This window comes from Plecotus auritus (assembly GCF_963455305.1).
Source record: "Plecotus auritus genome assembly, chromosome: 3".
Lineage (NCBI taxonomy): Eukaryota > Metazoa > Chordata > Mammalia > Chiroptera > Vespertilionidae > Plecotus > Plecotus auritus.
The window spans coordinates 31,070,384-31,096,785 of record NC_137772.1 but is presented as its reverse complement, the minus strand read 5'-3'; the positions used below and the strand labels follow the sequence as shown (position 1 = coordinate 31,096,785).

The 26,402-nt window shown below is 42.7% G+C and overlaps 2 protein-coding genes across 5 annotated transcripts in view; one reads left to right on the top strand and one right to left on the bottom strand.

The window, feature by feature from the left end:
• Window positions 1–18,401, bottom strand: part of PCID2 (PCI domain containing 2) — a 28,910-nt gene extending 10,509 nt beyond the window's left edge. For 2 of the 4 annotated variants that reach the window (XM_080661324.1, XM_080661325.1), the window contains exons 1-7: window positions 18,321–18,401; window positions 9,989–10,078; window positions 8,457–8,530; window positions 7,283–7,348; window positions 5,283–5,324; window positions 4,118–4,172; window positions 52–155 (exon numbers count right to left, since the gene is read on the bottom strand). In XM_080661324.1, coding sequence (XP_080517450.1) covers window positions 52–155; window positions 4,118–4,172; window positions 5,283–5,324; window positions 7,283–7,348; window positions 8,457–8,530; window positions 9,989–10,078; window positions 18,321–18,356 — 467 coding nt within the window. In that variant the 5' untranslated portion in view covers window positions 18,357–18,401. Of the gene's footprint in view, window positions 1–51; window positions 156–3,153; window positions 3,424–4,117; window positions 4,173–5,282; window positions 5,325–7,282; window positions 7,349–8,456; window positions 8,531–9,988; window positions 10,079–18,320 lie in introns of those variants that run through there. The other 2 variants (XM_080661326.1, XM_080661327.1) reach the window with 2 other exon arrangements.
• A 391-nt stretch (window positions 18,402–18,792) lies between these two features.
• CUL4A (cullin 4A) overlaps window positions 18,793–26,402 on the top strand; it is a 67,349-nt gene continuing 59,739 nt past the window's right edge. The window contains exons 1-2 of the mRNA XM_080662969.1: window positions 18,793–19,096; window positions 20,084–20,199. Of these exons, the coding sequence (XP_080519095.1) occupies window positions 18,943–19,096; window positions 20,084–20,199 (270 nt within the window). The 5' untranslated portion in view covers window positions 18,793–18,942. The remainder of the gene's footprint in view (window positions 19,097–20,083; window positions 20,200–26,402) is intronic.

The following is a 26,402-nucleotide window of genomic DNA, read 5'->3' as shown; positions in this document are numbered from 1 at the left end:
AATGCATTATGATAGGAGACTGATAATATCTGTCTCCAAAACCTTACTCACGTGTCACTGGCACAGACGCGGAAACAGCTCATCAATAACTCAGCTGCTTTTTCCAACATGTCCCCAACTTTGCTTTTTCCTTTCTTAACCAACTGCTGATCTGCCTAATAGAATATAAAACATTTACTTTTTATTTCCGCTAGATTCCTTAACTAAAAAATAAAATCACAGTGCAGCTAGAAGCAAAAAAAAAAAAAAAAAAAGCTACAACTAAGAGTCAAAGTCCCAAAAGGTTCTGACGAAATGATCTAGAAATTATACGTTAGTCCACCTCTTCCACAAATCAAATCTTCCTGCAACCAATTCAAGCTAATAAGTCAACCAGTTTTTTTTAAGCCATTGCATGTAGCCCTGAACTGCTAAGAAACCTTTTGTTCCCTCATCACTGACTTTCCCATCTCCTACACACAGCTATTAAAAACCCTTGAAACACACACTTTCAATAAATATTGAAGTCGTTACCATGTTTGACCTCTTCCTTGCTTTCAGGATAGTCTTCATTAAAAAAGAATGTTTTCTCCCACTCATACTCTCCCTATCACAGGTTCTCAAAGTGTGATCTATGAATTTCTGAGGGCCTTCAAGATGCCTATAGATAACTCACATGGTTAAACTACTTTCATAATACTAAATTAAATTATTTCTTTTTATTGTATTGATGTGTGCACAGTTTTCACTGATGGTGCAAAAAAATAGGTGAAACCACTGGAGCATCATGCATCTACAATCAATCAATCAATCAATCAATCAACAAAGCTAATTTCACTTTAAAATGTCCTTAATGATGCAGTAAGTATCATTAAGTCTTGAATACATACATTTTTAATGTTATTTGTGATGAAATGGGTAATACATTCAAAGTATGTCTGTCCCACACCCAAGTATGATGGTTGTTTTAAGGAAAGCACTTGGGCACTGCTGGAATTGCCAGCTGCACCTTGGAAATGACAGACAAGCAGTGTGATTCAGACGTGCTTGAAAGTGAATGAAAGGCCAAAACCGGTTTGGCTCAGTGGATAGAGCGTCAGCCTGCGGACTGAAAGGTCCCAGGTTCGATTCCAGTCAAGGGCACGTAACTTGGTTGCGGGCACATCCCCAGTAGGAGGTGTGCAGGAGGCAGCTGATCGATGTTTCTCTCTCATTGATGTTTCTAACTCTCTATCCCTCTTCCTTCTTCTCTGTAAAAAATCAATAAAATATATTTTAAAAAAAAAAAAAAAAGAAAGTGAATGAAAGAAGCCTGTTACTTCCAGGAAACAACTGACAGTATTTGTTACCAATGGCAATATTTGTGCTTTCAAGGGGAAAAAAAAAGAATTTCGGAAAACTTGTATGGACCACGGTGACTTTGGCAGCTTTCCACTACTTCTAGAGTCTTCTGATAAGGTCACTGTAGATATTAACAAATGTAGTTTTTCTGGTTTTGTTATTTTTATATAATGAAATGTATCAATAGCGGGAACATCTCATAACTCAATTAACTAAAAGTTTCCAAATGTTCAATGTATGTTACAAAACCATGGAAGGGTAAAAGATCCATTCAAAGTGCATGACTCACCAGTGGATTCTGATGTAACAGTGGAAAAAGTTCATTGCTAAGCTTCAGAACCCACACTGTAACTAGCCTGTAAAAAGTAGCTTTTAGAGTTTTGATACACCTCAAAGAAGAGTATCTACAATTATCTAAAAAGGCTACTAAAATACTCCTCCCTACTCCATTTACCTTTGTGTGAGGCCAGACTGTCTTCATACATTCAACCAAAACAACATATTGCAACAGAGTAAACACAGAAGCAGAAATGAGAATCTGAGTGGCTTCTGTTACGCTAGACATTAGAGTTTAAACTGCAAAAGAATACCATTCTTCTTAGTACTTTTTGTTCATTCTAAAAATAGTTATTTTTTATTTAAAAGTCAATTATGTTACTATGTAAAAGTTTTATTACTTTAACTTTTCATCTTTATTGTTGAAAGTATTACATATGTCCTCTTTTTTCCCCATTAGTTACTGATGAGATCACTGTAGATAGGCACCTGCCTTCCTATCATTTTATTACTTTAAATGAATATTGAAATTTTCCCAGTTAAAATTTCTAATACAGTAAATATGCATACATATAACACATATCCTATCTAATAAGAATAATATGCTAATTGACCATCACTCAAACACACAAGATGGCCGCCACAAGATGGCTGGCAGGGGAGGGACCAGGCCTGCAGGGAAGGTCAGGTGGGGGGGGAACCCAGGCCTGCAGGGGAGGGCAGTTGGGGGGGACCAGGGCTGCAGTGGAGAGCAGTTGTGGGGAACCAGGCCAGCAGAGGAGAGCAATTAGAGGCGACCAGGTTGCCAGGGGAGGACAGTTGGGGGGGACCAGGCCTGCAGGGGAGGACAGTTGGGGGGGACCAGGCCGGCAGGGGAGGACAGTTAGGGGTGACCAGGCCGGCAGGGGAGTACAGTTAGGGGTGACCAGGCCAGCAGGGGAGGGCAGTTAGGGGCAATCGGGCCAGCAGGGGAGCAGTTAGGCATCGATCAGGCTGGCAGGGGAGTGGTTAGGAGATAATCAGGCTGGCAGGGGAGTGGTTAGGAGATAATCAGGCTGGCAGGCAGAAGCAGTTAGGGGCAATCAGGCAGGCAGGCAGGCAAGCGGTTGGGAGCCAGCGTCCCGGATTGTGAGAGGGAGATCAGGCCTAAACAGGCAGGCAGTAAGACATCCCTTGAGGGGTCCCATATTGGAGAGGGTGCAGGCTGGGCTGAGGGACACCCCTACCCCCCCTCGTGCACGAATTTCATGCACCAGGCCTCTAGTAACACTATAATTTCAGTTTTAATATTTCCATTTGGTTCTTCTTTATATCTTTTCTTTGCTGAGATTGTCTATATTTTCATTTGTTTCAAGCATGTTCATAATTGCTCCTTTATTAGGCCTTCTTATGATGGCGGGTGTAAAATCTTTATCAGGGAATTTCAGCACTGTGTCATCTCTGTGTTGGTGTTTGTTGATTGTCTCTCCTCATTCAATATCTCAAAAGGCTAAGATTTTCCTGATTCTTGGTGTAAGTGATTTTCAATTATACCCTGGACATCTGGGGTATTGTTACCTTACAAGGCTGTGGATCTTATTTATCTTGTTTCAGCAGGCCTCTGCTGACGCCATGCTAGTGGGTAAATGGGGGCTCCACCTCTATGGCACTGGGTGGGATGGGGGTCTGGCTCCCCAGGGGATGGGGCCCCGCAGACTTTATCTGGAATGCAGCAGGAATTGTCAAAGAGGTCTGTCTTGATGAGCTGCCTTGCCCCATCCTGCTCTCCTTGGGGCTTCTTCATCTCTGCCGGTTGGTATTCCCGGATTTCAGGTTTCTCTGGGACCCAGGCTGGTCAGAGAGGAGGCAAAAAAGAAATGCAGGAAACTCACTGCTCACTGCTCTGCAGGTTCCTGTCCCCTATTTCTCTCCACCTCTCAGAGTCATGTTGACTTTAAAATTCCCAGCAGGAGAAATAGGAAAAATGTGCCTATTCCATCTTGTCTAGTCAGAGTCATTAATACTTTTTAAAACTGTAAAGGGGTCTTAGGACCAAAAAGTTGAGAAACGCTGCTCCAAAACTGGTTGATGCTGATCCCCAAGGGGAAAGCAACTTCATAAAATCCAGGATCTTTACCTCCTCATACCAAAGAAACCCTTAGCTATTGCCTCAACCTATATTAAGTTGGAATTCTTTAAGACAGGGGACAGGCCACATCTTAACAGTATAAGAGAATGCAGAATTGCCCATCTATTACTGCTCCATCCCCTTTAAAAAAAAATCTTGCATGTCATAAATGATTAACCACATACAGAAACAACTCCCTCTATAGCTACAGTGTGAAAACCATTGTTTATTTAAATCTGTTTACATCAACCCAAAAAGAAAAATTGAGGCATCCCTGTTATTTTGTTCTCTATACCAGATATATACCAACCCCCACTCATGCCTCAAAACTCCTGTAAAGAATGACATGAAAGTAAGCAATAGACAGATACCAAGTCTGGGTTGTAAAACAATAGTGACAAAAATTGAACTTACATTATTGGCAAATACTCGAAGGTCAAGAGCTACTGCATACATGACAGGCAGAGCCCTACAGGGGCAAAAAAATACAGGTGTTTGAAGAGGCTATGAGGTCAGAGAGCCCATTACCAGAGGTCGAACTGCCATCTACACACAAGGCTATTATCCAGAATAGGAGTTAGCATCCCTCCAATAATCCAATGGCTACTGTTACCTTCCTCATCCATCAGGGCAGCTTGCAGCCCTTGGGCTTCCTGATCAACACAGAGGCCAGACACTGAAGCTCTCTACACCTACTACCCCGAGCCCTCCTCAGAGGCTTAGACCCTGGTCCAGGTAGGGGCCCTCAGACTGAGGCGGCACTTCCTCATTGTTCCCAGGACATCATGCTTCTCTACTCCCCACAATTATTCAAATTATTTTACACAATGGAATACTACACTGCTATAAGAAATAATTACTCGGTGGGGAAGTATTGGGAGGAACTGCTTTAAGTCCAGCTTGAGTAGAAAGTTTTGAGGTGGGACTGGTGGGGGCAGAGTGGTGAGAAATGAGAAGCTGAAACAATCTGGGTTCCCTGTTCTGTTGCATTGGTCTATATGTCTATGCAATAGACAAAAAGTCATAAAACAATTTAAAAAAAAAATCTAGCTGGCAGTATCGGTCTTCCTTTCACGGGTAAGTAAGCCTTCACTTTAAAAAGGGGAGTGGGGTTTTGTTTTTGCCTTTTTTCCAATATAAACAAAATTTCAGTGTTTGCCTACAGTTTGTTAATAAATCATAAAATTAAGAATTAGTTTGGCAAACAATTTTAAATAACCCAATTATTATGTATTATATCACCCCAAATGAACTGTAGTGATCTACCTCTTTTGTCCAAGTTTAAGACCAAAAATAACAATTGAAGGGAAAAAAATTGTATTTAATAAATATTTGGGGGCATGCAAGGGTTGAAATAAAAATAATACTTCATTTTTATATAAACACACTGCAAATAATCTGGCTGATCTGCCATTTAAGTTTACAATGACTATTAAAATTCCATTATCCATGTGACATTACATCAATACATATTAAATGTCCACAGAGAAAACATAACACATATTTAACTAGATTACAGTTTTTTAAAGCTTCTGAAAAAAAAAAAGGCTAATTTCTAGTTGTTTTTGTTCATACTTACCAGTTTTCTTCTTTGTGGGCCTGAAACGCCCGCAGGAATGATGTACTATATTAAGGTATGACATATAAAATTTAAATAATGCTATAAATAAGAATAAATAAGGAGAATTCTAAACTTTCAGGGGGATAGCTTACTGCTATGTGAACTCATAGCAGTAAGTTCTTGAGAAAAAATTGTATAAACCCACTTATAAATATCTGAGTATCATAAGGTGTAAGTATTAAATATATTTATTTCATACATACTTTCTCCAAAGAAAAAGACTATTTTTATAAGAATTAAAAAAAAAAAATTGATTTGAGCCGAAACCGGTTTGGCTCAGTGGATAGAGCGTCGGCCTGCGGACTGAAGGGTCCCGGGTTCGATTCCGGTCAAGGGCACGTACCTTGGTTGTGGGCACATCCCCAGTAGGGGGTGTGCAGGAGGCAGCTGATCGATGTTTCTCTCTCATCGATGTTTCTAGCTCTCTATCCCTCTTCCTTCCTCTCTGTAAAAAATCAATAAAAATATATTTAAAAAAAAATGAGCCAGAAGTTTTTTTAAAAAAAAATTGATTTGAAAGAAACATCCATGCAAGAGAGAAACATGGATCAGCTGCCTCCTGCATGCCCCCTACTGGGGATTGAGCCTGCAACCCGGGCATGTACCCTAAACGGGAATTGAACTGGTGACCTATCAGTGCATGTGATATCACTCAATCAACTGAGCCACACCGGCCAGGGCACAAGATATTTTTAAATTGGCAATCACAAACACTTTATTTGGTTACTCTGAGCCCAGGTGATCACAAGTTATATGTAACCAGAGGCTTGGTGTACAAATTGTGCACAGGTGGGGGTCCCTCGGACTGGCTGGCGATTTCGGGACCGCAGGAGGGTGGCTGTGGGAATGCACTGACCACCAGGGGGCAGCTCCTGCGTTGAGCGTCTGCCCCCTGGTGGTTAGTGTGTGTCATAGCTACCGGCCAGTCGTCTGGTCATTTGGTCTTATTTGGTCTTAATGGTCACTTAGGCATATATATATATATATATATATATATATATATATATATATATATATATGCATATTCACACACACATACATACACACTGTGGAATCTATAGTGTAAAGTTTAATTCATCTATTATAGAATTCCTGAATTCAAAGCAGACCTAATAGTTATCAAATACCTCTCTTCTGTGTATATTTAAACAAGATGGTAAAAAAAAAAAATAAGCAAACTGAGTATAGAGATACATATAAATACTAGGACACTCACTGACTAGGAGCTTATTTATAAGCTATCACTTCAATGATTTAAATCAGAATTTGGCTTGATTAGGTCTTTATTGACCACAATTAAATGACGATGTGTGTTGAGTCCACTTTTGTCCATCTATACCTGGATTTGGGAGTTCTGATATTCCACTAAGGCAGTGGTCAGCAAACTGCGGCTCGCGAGTCACATGCAGCTTGGGAGCTGCGGTTTGCCGCTCTGTTGACTAATGAGTTTGCCGACCACTGCCTTAGGGAAAAACACTTAAAAAAACATTTTAATAATGTACTAATGTCTTTAACCTGAAGTCAAAACTTCTGGGTAAGGGTAATGCCTTACGAAGTGGTCAGCAAACTCATTAGTCAACAGAGCAGCAAACGGAGGCTCGCGAGCCGCATGTGGCTCACGAGCCGCAGTTTGCCGACCACTGTACTAAGGGAATGGAACCAGTCCCTGTAACTACATTTAATGCTTTAGAGACAACAAAATATTCTTCTTCATAACAGAAATAAAATCCTTAATCATAAGCAAATCCTTTTAACTTAACTAGATGATAGGTTTAAGACCTATGCTAAATTTAAGTACCAAGTGAAATAGGTAAATATGAGTTTCTCTTCCAAAAAGTTTTAATTCCTTTCCTAATTACAGGGATAAATAAAATTAGCCCAAGGTCTCAAAATCTTAAACCTCAAATAATCCACTGTATCTGTTATAAACTGAATAATTAACAGATGACAAAAGATATTGGACGATGACAGTCTGGCATTTGTATGCCTCTATGAAGTCATGGTTCCCCACTGCGTAGGTGCACCTGGAAAAGAAACATTGGAGCCTGAGGACTGAGGCAGCAGACAGGGCATTCACAGGATGAAATCCTAGAAATAAACTATGTAGACCACACATCTTTTATCACGAACACCCCAGTTCTCAACTGATCCTGTAGTGAAAGATGGACCTTCTGCTTGGCAGACTACATAAGTTGAAGCAACACACAAATAACTATTTGAAGTAAAATGGGTTGGTATATTATGAAATCCCACATTAAGTTCTGAGACTATTCTTTCAAGTCCCAGAAGGAGAACCTAGCTGCCAGCAGGTCTTATTAGTAACATGCACTGATATACAGTATGGCACTTTAATAAGTGATGACCCTCTAACTAGATGCCCAGCTGGTAGAGTCATTATTAGTCAGTTCATCAACAAATCTGGAATCTCATGGCATACTGCACAGAGCTAGGAAATTGAAGGGTACCTTACACTACAAAGAACCCAGTGGCACCCCGACTTTTCCAAAGGTCTCACAGGGCTACCCTACTTTTCCTCCCCACCCCACCCACACCCCAAGCCCAGCCTGTTCTGAAACACTGGAAGAATTGCAGGCGGGGAGGCAATCAAACACCACATACTTTAAAAACATAAAACTTTGCCTGAATTGATGGTTTAGAGATAAACATAGATGAAATGAAATGTAAATAAAAAGTAATATCTTATTTGCTTTGCTCAGCTGCAGTTTCTTTCCCAGTTAGGCAAAGATATTAAAAGCCAGGCATATTTCCCTGAAAAAATACAGTCAAATGTGGGCTCTATACCCTACTGAACAAAAGATCACTATACAGCCAATATAATGAGTATCAAGTGTTGTTGTTGTTTTTGTGACACACAACAGACATATAAATATACATGATCACAATATAATTTTAACTTTTGAAAATATACATGATCCTTGAAATAAAAAAAAAAAAGTTTATTGAAATTAATTTTTTAAAGTTCACAAAATTTTCACAGGCTTTACCAAAGTGAAATTGCAAACACACTTGTCTACTTTTTCAACGTAATTATTCACTGCTTCAAGCATTAGATGATGTTAAATAAAATCCCTAGTCAATTCAGCAACTCCAAGATCTGCCTATTTTACTTACCTTAAATGAGCTGCAAACATTTCATCATAAGGGGGTTCCAAAACTTGTTGACACTTCTCTTCTGGAGAGGCCAACTAAATAAAATGATAAGAAGAAAAATGGCAAAAATTAAATTAAAAGGCATGGAAAGAACACAATGTGTATAAATTTAATCAAATCTATTTCAAAAGGATATAGACTTTACAGTTAACAGTAACACTTTATACTTTAGTACTTCTAAATAAAAGCTTCACTGTTTCAATAAATATTAATCAAGCATGAGCTATGGATAGAGCACTAGATTAATACAATGTTTTGTCTACTACAGGCTAGGAAACAGTCTAGGCACTTTTATACATATCTTAATGTTTCATACATACCTTAATATTTCTTGCCAGTTAGTCAAGAAATATTTAATAAGCAGCTACTATGTGCTTAATAATTAATAAATAAAGTATATAATACCTTACATAAATAAGGTCTAATGAGTTAGAGAAGAAGCCATGTTAGGAATCACTCCTTCTCAGCTTCCTGGTGATAGAACCACCCTCTGTCTGTACTGGTCTAGATTAGTTGACATTTACTTCTAACTCTTCCCTCTCAATGGCCAAATTTTAGATAATATAAGCATTACAATGGATTATAAAGCACACTGAATTTAAAAAAAGGAATCAACGCGTCTACTCCTACACTAATACAAAACATATATAAATGTGGGAGTGAAAAATGACAGAAAAATCACCATTCTATAATCTCTAATGAAACAATTGATTCAGACAATGGCCACCAGTGAATGGAACCATCAGATGGAAGGTTAATGGTAACTTTATATTGAAGAAATCAGCCTTAGATTATAAATGGACTAACAGACATATGTGTCCCTGATGTGCACCTGAATCTCATCAAGTCTCTGGCACTAATTTCTACTTAGAGCAATGGTTCAATGTGTTCTGCACATTACAACCACCTAGGAAACTTTAAATTATTATTTTTTTAAAAGCCTGCTTCTACTCCAGGAACTGTGGGGTTGTTTTTTGTTTGTTTGTTTGTTTTGTGTGTGTGGTTTTTTTGTTTGTTTGTTTGTTTTGGTTAATCCTCACCTAAGGGTATTTTTCCATTGATTTTTTTTTTTTTTTTAGGGAGAGTGGAAGAGAGAAACACATTGATTGGTTGCCTCCTGCACAAACCCTGACCAGGGCCCAGGCCAGGGAGAAGCCTGCAACCAATGTACGTGCCCTTGACCAGAATCAAACCAGGGACCCTCTGGTCTGCAAGCCAACGCTCTAGCCACTAAGTCAAACTGGATAGGGTGGTTTTGTTTTGTTTTTTAAACATTTTTATTGAGTTCAGAGAAGAATGGAGTAGGAGAGAGAGACAGCAACATCAATGATGAGAGAGAATTATTGATCGGCTGCCCAAGAACTGTTTATATGGTCAGAGGTGCAACCTATAAGGAGCCAAATATAATCACCAACAGATAAGCTCAAATTCTAAACTTGTCTTAGGAAGCCAGGTACACTGCATCCCTCTCTCTGCTTAGTCCTTTTACCTACCTGAAGCCGTGGGTTGGCAACATGAGGGTGCTTGAAAGACACCAGCTCTGCACAGGATTCCCCATCTCTGGTGTCGATTGCTTCATAGACCTGAAGCATTTGAGAAGAGAAAAGCTAAGCAGAAAATAAAATACTCTATTCTAATAGAACCTCAACAACACATTGTATACCACTAAAATTCATTTTCCCTATTTTGAAAGGAGTAAGAATAATCAAAATATAACAAGTATTCTCTTTAGCCAGCAAACAATAACTACCTTTCAAAATAAGATCTTCCAAAGGCAAATAAACAGGTGACTTACTATTAAAAACCATGAAAAAGCAGAATAAGCCAGTTTATTATTTAATTACTAGTGACCCGGTGCATGAAATTCATGCACATTAAAAGGGGATTAATTAGAGGAAATAACTTAATATTGCTATTTGCCCTTTCTCTATAATAGAAGTGTCAGAGATGAATATGAAAACTGTCCTCCTGTCAAGAGTCTGGGGCTCACCATGGGACCCAGAGTCAAGTCCCTGCCCACCCACATGCACCTCAAAATCGCGTGAGACCCAGACCCGGCTGGCCCCCCAGCATTGGGCTAGATCTAGACCTTGTCAAGCCCTGCTGGGCAGGGGGGTGTAGCCTCAGGTCCCCTGGCCTGGCGCCAGGATGGGGGGCGTGGCCTGAGGTCCCCCAGCCCAGACCCGGGTGGGGGGCATGCCTCGAGGTCCTCCATCAAGCCCCGCCAGGTGCGGGACACGGCCTGAGGTCAAGCCCCGCCAGGCGGGGGGGGGGGGGGGGGGGGGGGAGGGGCGGGGCAGCCTCAGGTCCCCCGTCAAGCCCCACCGGCAAGGGGGCGCAGCCTCAGATCCCCCGTCAAGCCCCGCTGGGCGGGGGCGCGGCCTGAATTCCCCCGACCCAGCACTGGGGGTGCACCTTGAGGTCCCCCATCAAGCCCGCTGGGTGAGGGGCATGACCTGAGGTCCCCTGTCAAGCCCAGCCAGGCAGGGGGGCGTGGCCTGAGGTACCCTATCAAGCCCCGCCATGCAGGGGGGTGCGGTCTGAGGTCCCCCAGCCTGGCGCTGGGGTGGGGGGGAGCAGCCTGAGGTCCCCTAGCCCAGCACTAGGACAGGAAGCGCACCTTGAGGTCCCCCGTCAAGCCCCACCGGGTCAGGGGTGCGGCCTGAAGTCCCCTGTCAAGCCCCACCTGGTGGGGGGTGTTGCCTGAGGTCCCCCAGCCTGGCGCTGGGGCGGGGGGAGCAGCCTGAGGTCCTCTAGCCCAGCACCAGGATGGAAAGCGCACCTTGAGATCCCCTGTCAAGCCCTGCCGGGTGGGGGGCACGGCCTGAGATCCCCTGTCAAGCCCTGCCAGGTGGGGGACACGGCCCAAGGTCCCCTCTCAAGCCCTACAGGGGTGGGGGAGGACGTAGCCTCAGGTCCCTGCTGATTGCTTGTTAAGGCTCCTTATGGGAACTTGGCCTCAGCTGTGGGTGCAGCCATCTTTGTGATGGAGTGATGGTCAAATTAGCATATTCCCTCTTTATTAGATAGGATTAATGAAGGTGAATTATTCTAGTTTTATTCAGTCATACCAGCAGACATTTGAAAATTCACTTTCATACCTTATGGGGAAAAAGAACTTATAAACCACATATTTCCAAAGTTCAAAAGGCTTCAACTCAACCTAAATATAAAAATTGCAATGACAGTGGCTAAATGAATGGTGTCAGAGTCATACAACAGGTAACTGTGTGCTGTAAAAAAGGATGAATTAAATCTACATGTAATAACATGGGAAAGTGTTCACAATATGCTTACTGTTAAGCAAAAGAAAAAAAGAAAAAAAGTTAGCCACAGGAAAACTGCATAACTTGATCTGGGAGAAAAAGAAAAAGTATGTATGACATGTAAGCACAAGAAGAAATGCAGGACCCCATGCCATAGCAGTTGACCCCTTTGCCAATGGGGTGAGGGCTAAGGAGACTTTTATTTTATATATTTCTATACTGGAAGACTGTTATAGCAGACATTTATAATTAGAAAAGCAAATTATATTTTTAGATTATATTCACCAAAAATGACATAAAAATCCCAACTATATAAGTGAGGAGAAAGCAAAGCATAAAGCTGCAGATATATATTAGTACTAGAGCAGGGGTCCTCAAACTTTTTAAACAGGGGGCCAGTTCACTGTCCCCCAGACCGTTGGAGGGCCAGACTATAGTTTAAAAAAAAAAACTATGGCCGAAACCGGTTTGGCTCAGTGGATAGAGCGTCGGCCTGCGGACTGAAGGGTCCCGGGTTCGATTCCGGTCAAGGGCATGTACCTTGGTTGCGGGCACATCCCCAGTGGGAGGTGTGCAGGAGGCAGCTGATCGATGTTTCTCTCTCATCGATGTTTCTAGCTCTCTATCCCTCTCCCTTCCTCTCTGTAAAATATCAATAAAATATATTTTAAAAAAAAAACGAAAAAAAAAAACTATGAACAAATTCCTATGTGCACTGCGGGCCCGGAACGAGTCGGCTGCTAAGCAGGACAGGCAGCAGCACCCGGTGGGCCGGATAAATGTCCTCGGCGGGCTGCATGTGGCCCGCGGGCCGTAGTTTGAGGATGCCTGTACTAGAGGTTCAGTGCATGGATTTTTGCACTGGTGGGGGGTGTGGCCTGCAGGGATCAGCTCGCTGTGGGAGCACCACTCATCCCAGTCAGCAGAGCAGCTGTGGACCCGCCCTCTGAGCAGCTGCTCCCACTGCTCATCCCGGTCAGCTGAGTGGCACTCCCACTGTGGGAGTGCACGGACCACCAGAGGACAGCTCCTGCACTGAGCATCTGCCCCCTGGTGGTCAGTGCATGTCACAGCGACTGGTCATTGTGGTCATTCTGCCATTCAGTCACTGGGCTTTTATATAGACTAGAGGCCTGGTGCACGAAATTTCGTGCATGGGGAGGGGGGTGTCCTGCAGCCCAGCCTGTACCCTCTCGAAGTCCGGGAGCCCTCAGGGGATGTCGAACTGGTGGCTTAGGCCCGCTAAGCTGCAGTCTGGCCTCCGTCTGCGAAAGGTGACCAGCGGGCCAATCAGGGGACGGCGCGGGTGGCCCGCGGCCGGCCCCACCCCCCATTGTGCCACAGCCGCTGGTGGCCTCCCTCTGTGGGAGGCAACCCCGGCGTGCCAATCTGGGAACGACGAGCAGCCAGCCCGGCCTGAATCGCCTGCTAATGTTGCTGGTGGCCTCCCTCTGCAGGAGGCATCCTGGTGGGCCAATCTGGGGACAGCGAGTGGCTGGCCCCGCCCCGAATCACCCCACCGCTGGTTGCCGCCGCCCCCCCCCACCCCATCGCCGTCCCCTCCCTCTGCACGCTGGCATGCGCCTTGGCTAGCCTGGCACCATGTGCTCGCTGGCCCCACCCCTACCAACCGGTCGTTCAGCCGTTCAGTCAATTTTCATATTACACTTTTATTATATAGGATAATTTATCTACAATAAAATTAAATATATAAATTTATGCCCCCACAATGGACATCATAAAAAGAATATCCAAATGGAACATACCCAAGAAAGTGCTCACATCCGGCCCACCAGTAAACTGCAACAAGTTACCCATACACACTCACAGAAGAGTTAAAATGGAAAAGGCTGACAATTCCAAGTATTCCAAGAATATAAAGCAACTAAAACTCTCACACATTGCTGGGGAGGGTGAAGTGGCATCCACTTTGGGACACTGATTGGCATGCCTACTAAAGAAAGCACATACTTACTCCCCCACCCAGCAATCCTATGCCCAGGCACCCGCAGCCAGAAAAAAATGGAGGCAAAAGCCACCAGGACACCAAGGGTACCCAATTCCTCATCTGTTGTACCACTCAGACCATTGACTGGGAACATTTACACCACCTTATCTAATAAAGAATTTGCCACTTGACTATTCAACAAAACTACATAAGCACTTACATTTTCTGCCAGCAATTCCACTTCTAACGATTTACCTTACAATAAGAAACAAAAGATGTTTGTGTAGGATTATTTGTTGATGTATTCTGAGTAATCACAAAATACAGATTCTATCGGTATTTTGGAAGGAAACTGATAAAAGCTGCCAAAGTTCCCATCATGGCGTGTAAGGGTGGATGGATGTGTGTTTCAGGGGAGGGGGGAGGGGGGAGGGGTAAACAGAGGGGTGGCAACAGGCTAGCTTACACAAACTGATCTGTCCCTCAGTGGACACTGAGATCATAGGCAACCCTGTCACCTGCTTTGGTCAGTTAATGTGTTATGTCCCAAAAAGCTTTGGCCTTTTAATTTAAACACCTCCCACTGGACCAGGCAGCTGGACTCCTGGTGAGCCTGTTTAGCAGCACGCTGTGGGCCTGACCCAGGGACTGCAGAGCTCACCAGGTGAAGCTCTCTAGCCCTGGGCACTCCTAGGAATAAGTTCTCTTTCTTGGCTGCTGCTGGTCACCTCGAGAACTCCAGGCTCCAAGCTGGTCCATGGGGGAATCAACTACTTTGGGAACTCATAGTTCCTCAAAAATATATTTACTAGCTCTGTTCCCTTAAAAGGCCTAGAAGTAATGACTCCCAGTAGCAATAAGCACACCTAGCACTCAGACTGGTTTTCTAAATTCCATTCTCCACTAAAAGGAACCAGAAGTCCCTGGAGAAATAGCTGTACCAATGCTGGAACAGGGAAAGAACTAAGTGAGAGTGGAATAGATACTACTGTGCCAGAAAGCAAAGCAGGGCTCAAAGAAGAAGACATATCAAAAAGCCACAGAAACCAGTCTGAAGGGGCTCCCAGTGTCTAAATATGAGACAACTTGAACTTCAATAACAATAATATTCTTAATATTGGTAGTGAATTATAACGTGCCCTTAAAAATAATGCATAATGATACTTTTAAAAAGAAGGGCAAAGGGGAAAGTGTTTAACAGATGAAATACTAACAAATGTAAAAGAATGATAGAAAGTGATCACTTGGCAAACATTAATGTAATAACTGACTTGGAAAATGCCCACGAATGAAATCTGAAACCATTTTGTAAGTCTTGAGGAACAGAATGCTCTTAGATTCTCCTAGTCCACCCAACAGCTTCCAAATTAATAACAAAGGAAAAGGTACCTCGACACCGGAGTGATCTGACGGACATCAAGTGAATCAGTATCATCAATGTCTGCCTCCTGAGGTGAGGCTATGGGAAATTCACACTATCAAATTTAACCTGAATCTAATCATAAGGGACAGTCAAAGGCAGACTGTGAGACATCTACAAGTCAACTGGCCAGGACATTTCAAAAAAGGTTAAATGTCATAAAAGCCCCCCAAATCCCCATCCCCCAAAATGGCAAGAGGATCCTTTTAGATTAAAGGACTAGAGCAAACAAACCAAATGCCATATGATCTGTCTTGATCCTGGGTTTAAAAAAAAGAAGTTCTAAAGAAGAGTTTAGGGAACATGGAAAATTAAACTACAGATTCTGTATTAGAAAAACATTGACGTTAATACTGATGTTAAATTTCTTGAGTGCAGTAAAGCCACTGCAGTTATACAGTGGAACAGCCTTGGTACTAGGCACAGTGAAGGACCATAGTGTCATCCACTTTCTTCCAAATGGTCTGTTCTGGGGAGCACACATGCCCAGAGTAAACATGGTGGGTGGGCCAGGTGAGGGGTGTTATATGTCTTCATTCCACTTATTTCAAGTTTTCTGTAGGTCTGAAAATTTACAGAAAAGTTGGAGGAAAAATGAAAATTTTAAATGTAAACAGCTTTTAAAAAGTAACTTGCACTCAGGCCAGTATAGCTCAGTTGACTGGAGTGTCATCCTGTACACCAAAAGGTGGCAGGTATGATTTCTGGTCATGGCACATACCTAGTTTGTGCGTTCGACCCCTGTCAGGGCACGTGAAGGAGGCAAACAATTGATGTTTCTCACTCACATCTCTCTCTCTCTCTCCCTTTCTCTCTCTAAAATCAATTTTTTAAAAAAGTAACTTGCCATTTGAAATAAGATTTTGCAAAATGGATAAAATACACTAAAAGAATAATACCAGGGGAACCAATACCATCATGCTAATGCCATTCTGCTTGCTATGCTGAGTAATAAGGTCAGTGGTCTCTAACTCAGGAATCGCATGTGTTCTGCCAGCATCCATGAAACAGGAAACTCATTAGCTTATGAGGAGGGTAAAATCAAACCCCCGGTCCAACAGCTATAAGGAAGTGGTCACAGAGAACGTGGTAAATGAGACATACCATTTGTCCACTGGCTGAGGATGTTGTGAATGTCAAATAAGGAACAGAGATTATCCAAGTTGAAAGGGACACTGAGATTCAAGAAACAATATACTTCAGAAACTAGGAAACAGCCAGGTTCTGACAAGGACAGGACAGATGGCTGAAACTTCAATCAACAAAGACAGTGAGTTTTATGTTAAGAGCATGAACTCTGGAGCTGGACCTCCTGGTTTTAAAGTGCCCCTTACTTGCCAGTAACCTTGGAAAGCCAGTTAACCTCCTTGGTAAAATGGGGCTTGAAATGACCTACCTCCTACAAAAACAGTAATAATGCGTATTGTATACAACAGTGCCTGGTTATTATAGTAAACATTCAACAAGCACTAATCTTTCTTCTCATCACCCCAAACTGTTTAATCAAATAAGACAGACAATTAAAGGAGATTCTCAGAGTGCTCCTCTGATAATGTATGGACAGGACGGAGAGGTAATTTGGTGAAACAGGAGAATATGAAACTTAGAGTCAGGTAGACCAGCATGAATCCTACCTTTACTCCTCACTAGAATGAGTAGGTCTGAGCACTGGCAAATCATTGTTTTACCATCCAGCCTATAGACTAGCTTCACCCCCTTCTATCTGCCTCCATTTATCCAGTCGACAAATTGTACTGAGCATCCACATGAGTCAGACACCATTCAAGGCACCCAGAATAGAAAAAGGGGGAAAAAAATGAAACAGAACTATGTGTGGGCAGAGAATGTAAAAGATGAAAAACAAACAAACACATTCATATTGGTTTTCCAGTGTCTAAGTCCTTGCTCAACTTAAATAAACTGATATTGCCCAGCTGGTATAGCTCAGTGGTTGAATGTCCACCCATGAACCAGGAGGTCATGGTTGGATTCTGGGTCAGGGAACATGCCAGCTCAATCCCAAGTAGCGGGCATGCAGGAGGCAGCTGATGGATGATTCGCTCTCTTTCCCTTCCACTCTATGAAATCAATAAAAACAAGTTTAAACAAACAAACAAACTGATATTTGAAAATGTTAAGTCTGCAAAGATAAGGCCACAGTACACTTATCCTTAAGAAAAGATCTTAGGCCTCAATTAAAAGACTAGCAAATGAATGTATTTTTGTGTGTTTTAAGTTAAAATAAAAGCATGTATCTGTTTTTTCATGATTCCTGTTATAACCAATTTTCTCAATTAAGCAACTAATGATCCTAATCATCTCTATATCCAACTAAATATCTTCACTTAGTATCTACAGAGGCTTTTAATTTAACATTTCCCAAAACGAAATTTAATTTTCCCTACAAATCTGTTCTGCTCATCTGTTGCTTACGCTAGAAACCTGGGAATCATTCTTGACTCCTGTCTATCCCTTAACCACACATTATCACCAAGTCTTGGTAATGTTCCCTTCCGATACTTTAAAAAGCCATTTTCTCTTTTCCTTATCCTTATTACCACGGTTCTAGTTCTGCGAATTAGTTTAGTGGAAAGAACGCAAGCTTTGAATACATACATACCTGTTCGAAATATACTACTGCCGTTTACTGGCTGCTGTATGGTCAAACCCCCTTTGAGAGACATTTCCCAAAGGATATAAAGTATGCCAAGTGCTAACACACAGAGTGTACTGAACGGTAGCTATGACTAGAGGCTCGCAGTCGGAACTCCTTGCTATCTCCATCTCCTGCTTCCACCACCGTCTATCCGAAAACAAAACCTTTAAGTCAGGCCTTCTTCACTGACTACATAAAGGGCTGAACCCCACCTCCTTCGCATGGCTAACGGGCCCTTCAGCATCCCATGACTGGGGACCCCTCTCCATACACACGGACGTCCCTAAACTGAGAGCAGCGACCATCGGCGAATCCCTGGGTCACCAAGGAACACAGCGGTGCGTCTGCTTCAATCGTCCTTGCTTCCCATTTGGTGGCCAAGTGCCAGCGAAGAGACTCAGCCGGACGGAAAGTGTCCATCCAGACCCCAGCCAGACACGAGCCGGCTGCCCACCCACCCGATCCCAAAGCCCGGTAGGCCAAAGGAAAGAGATGAAGACCCTGCAGATCTCGCGCCGCCGCGGAATAGCGTTACCTGCTGCAGGTACTGATTGATAGTGATGTGCGCCATAGGGGCTCCCACGCCGGGACCAGACGGAGCATGCGCGCAAGGCCGCGCGTCACTTCCGGCTCGGTCCGTTCCCAGCCCGGCTCTCCAGACCCAACTTTCCCCGAATGTTGGTTCCGGAGGAAGTGTTCGTGGAAGCGCGAGCCCTGGACCGGTGTGGCGATGTGCCCGGGCTGAGGAAGGCTGGGGTTCTCTCTGCTGCAAGTCCCCCAACTACCCCTCGACGAGGACGCCTGGTCCGCGCCCCCTGGGTGCTCCGGCCAGCCCAGGGCGCGCCGGTACCCCGGGCCTGATAGGGCTTTTGCTCCGCTGCCCCCCTGACTGTTGCAAGTTCCACACGGACCCCGGCGGACACGGACTGGCCGCGCTCGCGAGCCTAGGGTCGGTGGCCAGGTCGCGGCCAGGGCGGGAGCGGAGCGGGGCCGGGCCTGGCGGAGGCCGTGCGGCGGTTGGGCCGGGCCGGGGCGGCGCTGACGAGGCCGGGAGTTGCTGAAGGGAGCGGAGGAGGGAGGCCTTGCCGCGCGGCTCGGGAGGAGGCGGAGAGGGCGGCCGGACGGGGCGGGGCGCCCACTGCTTCCCGGCCGCAGCCATGGCCGACGAGACCCCCAGGAAGGGCAACTTCTCGGCGCTCGTGGGGCACACCAATGGCCTCACCAAGCCAGCGTCCCTCGCTGCGGCCGCCGTCTCCTCCAAGCCAGGGGGCAGCGGCGGCTCCAAGAAACTTGTGATCAAGAATTTCCGAGGTGGGTACCCGGAGCGGCCTAAGGAGGGGGAACCTTGTGGGTCGGGGGGGAGTTGGGGGGTGGCGGCCACGAAGAGGAATTCTGGGGGCCGGGATGGAGCGGGGGCGGGGGGAGGTGGGGAGGGCGGCTCCGGGAGCTGGAGGCGTTGGGCCAAGTGGCCTTAGGCGCCCGTGGCGGCGACGGGGGGAGGGAGTGTTTTCGCTGGACTCCCCCAGCTGTTCGGAAGTCTCCCCAGTTGGCGGTCTTTGGGTCCGGCCCGGGGCCCTCGGCGTGGGTGGGGGTCCCGGGTCCTCCCAGCGAGGGCGCGGGCCTGGGCCTCTCCAACTGCCGGCTGGACCTGCGGTGAGGGCTGTGGGCCGAGCTTACTGGTAGCAGCTTTCCAATTGGAATAAATGAGGCCAAATATTCAGCTCTCTCGATTCGCATGGCCGAGCGAGAATAAGTAGCAGCCACTGAAGCTCTTCGTGATGTAATTCTTATTACTTCCTCCACTTTCCACCGGCTCTAGCACTGTTTCTATCAAAGTAAGCATCTTCGGTGCAGAATAAGCTTAGTCTTCACTTACGTGTTGTATAGAGTTTAACTATTACACGTTTATACATTTATAAAGTCAACTTAAGTAAAAGGAAGACTTGTATACAGGGATGGGCAAAAGTAGGTTCACAAATAAATAATACAATACAAATAAATACAATAATAATTAGTAATACAAGAATAAATTTTTTGCATACTCACAACTGGAAACCTACTTTGCCCACCTTGTGTTTTCTGTGTATTTATCCTAAGTTTTAATATGAAGTGTATTTAGCAAAACGAATGTACTATGGTTGCATAGTCTGTAATGTAACAAATTTATAAATACAATACTTTGTATGAGAAAAGAGCTAATTTCTGTGTTTCTTAAAGTACTTTTTTGTAGACCAGTTTTTGAAAGATGTATGACTATTAGCATGGATTTCATTCACCACTGACTATCTGGATTTACAGACAGACCTAAATTGCCTGATAACTACACTCAGGACACCTGGCAGAAGCTTCATGAGGCAGTGAAAGCCATACAAGGTAGTACCTCCATCAGATACAACCTGGAAGAGCTCTACCAGGTAAGGCTCTACCAATGACGACAAAGTTGAGCCTGTTAGAGTCCTCATGGGATTTCCTTAGATGCGGAGAACTGTAAACCATGATGATGCCAGCATCCTGTCTTTCACTTACCTGGTTTTTATAGTTGTCTAAACAAACACAGTTACCCAACTCCAGTGAAATGTGATACAGATTTGGATTGCGTGGTCCCGGTATTGTTTCTGAGTCAACAGTGAAGGAAATAATAGAAATGCAGTGTTTACCTCCAACAAGAACAGTAGAAATCCTATGACACAGCATGTCCCAAATCAATGAGTGTTCACATTTTTTGGTGGTTGTGAGACTTTTATTTTATTTTCATGAGTAAGCTCCTAAAAAGATATTTAAAGATACTCCATTACAGGAGAGAGATGTGTTTCTAAGAGCCATGTGACTGTACGTTTTCCAAATATGCAGCAAATTAATGTTATAAATCTATTATGTTATATAGAAGACTCTTATCATAGCTTCACTTGTTAATAGATTTTTCTCCATTGTGTTTTGTGATTACTTGCTGATATTAAAACATGCAAATTTTGTTACATTTTAAAGTAATGCTGTTCCATTTCTAACATAAGAAAAATGGTCAAAAGTAATTTTACTACTTGGATATTCTATTTACAAGTAGGCTGGTTTTTCTGATAATGTATCTTGTTTTTAAAGAATAACATTTGTTAAGTAGTCTAATATCTACATTTTGGGTAGCAATATGATAGCACAATTCCTATTAAGAGGCATGAATTTTTAGTTTTTGTTTACACAACTGATAAAAAAAAATATGAAAACCACAAAAAAGTGCCAAGAAGAAAATTAAAACTACCCATGTTCCTGCCACCCAAAGAAGATTATTCTTAACAGTTTGATGGTCATGTCCCTTCTTTGTCTTAAGTTTGTGTGAGATTATTACAGGTTTTAGTTAACTTTTTAAATGTATACTTTAATATACTATGTACTTCAATGAGTGTTTACAAATATATACAATTGTATTACCACCACCACAATCACAAGATAGACTTTCCATCCCTCCAAAAAGTTTCCTGAGGCCCCTTTGCATTCAATCCTCTCCCCTGATTTCCAATTCTTGGCAATCACTGATTTGCTTTCTGTCGGTATATTTTGCCATTTCTAGAATCTCATCTAAATGGAACCATAAATTTTGCAATCTTGATGCCTGGCTTCTTTCACTTAAGATAATGCTATTAGCTTCATGGATACTGTGGCAGTAAATTGTTTCCTTGTTGTTGCGTGGTAGGGATACCACAAAGATTACCCTTTCACCAGCTAATGCTCATTTGGGTTTCCAATTTTTGGTTATCATGAATAAAGCTGTTATGAACATTAATGAATAAGTTGTTGTGTGAACATATATTCTCATTCCCCTTGGGTAAATATCTATAAGTAGGTTCTCAGAGTAATGTGGAAAGGGTATATTTAACTTTATAAGACATTTCCTATTTTTCAAAATAGCTACACCATTTTCCATATTTATCAGCAGTGTATGAAAGTTCAAGTTGTTACACATCCTTGCCAATATTTGGTATTGTCTGTCTTTTCCATTTTAGCTATTCCAGTGGGTATGTAGTAGAATTTCATTGTGATTTAAATTTGTATTTCCCTAATGATACTAAATATCTTTTTAGGTGCCCATTCCCATTCTATATACCTTCTTTAAATAAAGTTTGTGTTCAAATCTTTTGCTCATATATTATGGGGTTGCTTATTTTGTATGAGTTTGTTATATGTTCTGTTTGAGTTTATTATGTATTCTGGGTACAAGTCCTATACTAGATATTTGCCTTGCAAATAGTATTTTTGCCCAGTCTGCAGCTTGTCTTTTTTTTTGTACAAGTCTATAATACATCGTCTGTATATTGCATTGTGTGTTTACCACTCAAAGTCAAATATCCTTCTGTCACCATATATTTGACCCCCTTTACCATTCACTACCCTTCCTCTGCTCCCCCCACACACAACTTTTCCTTTGATTTTCTCAATAATGTCTTTCAGAAAACAAGTTTTAAATTTTGAATAAGCCTATGTATTGGTTTGGTCTTTTATGGATTGTGCTTTTAGTATCTTAGAAACTGCCTAATCTAAGATCATAAAGATTTTATCTTGTATTTCCTTCTAGACATTTTAGGGATTTAGGTTTTACATTTAGGTCTATAATCTGTTTTGGGTGAATTTTTGTATGTGTTGTGAGGTATAAATGTAAATTAAATGTCTTCCCTGTTCAGGGGTGGGGAACGTCCAGCCCGAGGGCCATATAAGGCCCACAAAATCATTTGGTCTGGCCCTCCCAAGGCATTAGGGCTAAGTTAATTAAATATTTGACGAAAAATAGCAAGCTAATTTTTAAGTTGATAATTTTGTATGGCCCGAGAATGATGTTATAAATATCCAAATGGCCCTTGGCAGAAAAAAAGTTCCCCACCCCTGCTATTGAAGAGTCTTTCCTTTCCCCCATTGAACTGCCTTTGCTCCTTTGTCAAAAATCATTGTCCAGCCTAACCGGTTTGGCTCAGTGGATAGAGAGTCAGCCTGCGGACTGAAAGGTCTCGGGTTCGATTCCGGTCAAGAGCATGTACCTTGGCCCTGACTGGTTTGGCTCAGTGGATAGAGCGTCGGCCTGCGGACTGAAGGGTCCCAGGTTCGATTCCGGTCAAGGGCATGTACCTTGGTTGCAGGCACATCCCCAGTAGGAGGTGTGCAGGAGGCAGCTGATAGATGTTTCTCTCTCATCAATGTTTCTAACTCTCTGTCTCTCTCTCCCTTCCTCTCTGTAAAGAATCAATAAAATATATTAAAAAAAAAAAAAAAAAAAAAGAGCATGTACCTTGGTTGCGGGCACATCCCCAGTAGGAGGTGTGCAGGAGACAGCTCATCAATGTTTCTCTCTCATCGATGTTTCTAATTCTCTATCCCTCTCCCTTCCTCTCTGTAAAAAATCAATAAAATATATATTTTTTAAAATCATTGTCCATATATGCTTGGGTATAATGAGTCTGGAAATTAGGAGGTTGGCCCTCCAAATTTATCTTTTTTCAAAATTGTTTTGGTTATTCCAGGTCTCTTGTTTTCCATATGAATTTTAGAATCTATTCATCAATTTCCACCATAAAGCCTACTAGAATTTTGATTGGGGATATGTCGATTTATAGATAAGTATGTGAAGAATTGATTCTGATGTCTTGACAGTGCAGAGTCTGCCAATTGGTCACAAGGGACAGCTCTCTATTTAGGTCTTCCTTAATTTCAGCAATGTTTTCTAGTTGCAGTGTACAGGTCTTGTATATCTTATGTGAAATTGATTCCTTATTTTATCTATTAATGTGTTATAAATGGTGGCATGATTTCAATTTCTGGTTCTTCCTAGTATTTAGAAATACAAATGATTTTTATATATTGATCTTGTATACTGCTATCTTGCTAACCTTACTTATATCTGGTAATTTTTTGTAGATCCCATTAGGTTTTTTACATAGACAATCATGTCATCTATAAGTAGAGATAGTTTTACTTCTTCCTAATCTGCATGCCTTTTATTTCCTTTTCTTGCCTCATGGCACCATTTAGAACCTCTAGTATGGTTAAGAGAATTGGAAAAAGCAGACATCCCTGTCTTGTTCCTGATCTTAGGCGGAAAGTGTTCAGTCTTTCATCAGTGAGTATGTTAACTGTGGGGTTTTTAAAATAGCCATTAATAGGTTGAAGAAGTTCCTTTATATTCCTAGTTTGCTGAGAATTTTTATCAGAAATACATGTTGGAGATTGACAAATTCTGTGACTATTGAGATGATCCGATAATTTTTGTTGTTTTGTTTTGTTTTTTAATTTATTACATTATTGATTTTTCTTTTTTTTTTAAATTTAAATCTTTATTGTTTAAAGTATTACATGAGTCTCCTTTTTCCCCCATTGACCTCTCCCCGGCAGCTCCCACCCCCCAGCACATGCCCTCGTCCCCCTGCTGTCTTTGTCCATTGGTTATGCTCATATACATTATTGATTTTTCAAATGTTAAGCCAACCTTGTGTTCCTGGGATAAATCCTATTTGGTCACAAGGTATTATCATTTTCATGTATTGTTGGATTCAATTTGCTAACATTTTGTTAATTTTTGCATCTGTGAAACCAAAGGATATTGGTGTGTTGTTTTCTATTAGAATGTCTTTGGTTTTGATAACCAGAGTAATGCTGGCCTCATAAATGAGTTGGAAATGGTCCCTCCTTTTCATTTTCTAGAATTTTATAGAACTGGAGTTATTTCTTCCTTATATATTTGAGAGAATTTTCCAGTAAAGCCATCTTGGCTTTCTTTTTTTTTTTTAATTTAATAAATCTTTATTGTTCAGATTTTTACAATTGTTCCTCTTTTTTCCCCCATAGCTCCCCTCCACCCAGTTCCCACCCCACCCTCTGCCCTTACCCCACACCACAATGTCCTCATCCATAGGTGTACGATTTTTGTCCAGTCTCTTCCCGCATCCCCCAAACCCCTTTCCCTCCGAGAATAGTCAGTCCACTCCCTTTCTATGCCCCTGATTCTATTATATTCACCAGTTTATTCTGTTCATCAGATTTTTTTATTCACTTGATTTTTAGATTCACTTGTTGATAGATATGTATTTGTTGTTCATAATTTTTATCTTTACCTTTTTCTTCTTCTTCCTCTTCTTAAAGAATACCTCTCAGCATTTCATATAATACTGGTTTGGTGGTGATGAACTCCTTTAGCTTTTTCTTATCTGTAAAGCTCTTTATCTGACCTTCTAGTCTGAATGGTAGCTTTGCTGGGTAGAGTAATCTTGGTTGTAGGTTCTTGCTGTTCATCACTTTGAATATTTCTTGCCACTCCCGTCTGGCCTGCATAGTTTCTGTTGAGAAATCAGCTGACAGTCGTATGGGTGCTCCCTTGTAGGTAACTAACTGTTTTTCTCTTGCTGCTTTTAAGATTCTCTCTTTGTCTTTTGCTCTTGGCATTTTAATTATGATGTGTCTTGGTGTGGTCCTCTTTGGATTCCTTTTGTTTGGGGTTCCCTGCACTTCCTGGACTTGTAAGTCTATTTCTTTCACCAGGTGGGGGAAGTTTTTAGTCATTATTTCTTCAAATAGGTTTTCAGTATCTTGCTCTCTCTCTTCTTCTGGCACCCCCATAATTCTGATGTTGGTACACTTGAAGTTGTCCCAGAGGCTTACACTGTCTTCCTATTTTTGGATTCTTTTTTCTTTTTGCTTTTCCGGTTGAGTGTTTTTTGCTTCTTTGTATTTCAAATCTTTGACTTGATTCTTGCGATCCTCTAGTCTGCTGTTAGATCTCTGTATAATATTTTTTATTTCAGTCAGTGTATGCTTAATTTCTGACTGGTCCTTTTCCATATCCTCGAGAGTCTCGCTAAATTTATCGGCCTTTTCTAGAAAATTCTTGAAAAACCTTGTAACGGTGGTTTTGACCTCTATATCCAGTCGTATGCTTTCCTCCATTTCTTTCATTTGTGATGTTTCTTTGTCTCTGCATTTTAGCTGCTTCCCTGAGTTGATAGAGTGGCTTTGTGTGGTAGGTGTCCTCTAGGGCCCAATGGCTCAGCCTCCCCAATTACCTGAGGCGGACACTCTTGGTGCACCCCTTTGTGGACTGTGTGCACAGTCTTGTTGTAGTTAAGCCTTGATTGTTGTTGGTATCACTGGGAGGAATTGACCTCCAGGCCAATTGGCTGTGAGGATCAGCTGTGTCTATGCTGGGAGAACTTCTGTGCTGGAGACACCCTTATGAGACTAGACTTGCAAAAGCCTCTGTGCTCGGCTTGGATGGGGTGGAGTCTCAGGGCGGAGCAGACAGCATTGGTTTCCTGTCAGCCCTGCCCTAATAGGCCCCTGTGTCTCAGTGTCCCGTGGTAATTGCTGCAAGCACCTTTGGAGAAAGCCGCCCTCAAGTTCCGCCCGCTGCCAGACAGTCCAGTTTCTCCCCGAATGAGTCTGGGTCCCCAGAGTCTCACCCAGAACTGGAGTTCAATGCAGTGGGGAGCTTCTGTTTCCCTCCCGCTTGAGAAAGCCAGCCGCGTACTCAGTTGCCTGCCCTCTCCGCGTGCGCACGCCTCAGTACCTCTGCCTTCCGCAGTTCCTCTGAGTCTCAGTGTGCTTTTCTCTTTCCTGACAGTCCAGTTTCATCCCGTATGAGTCTGGG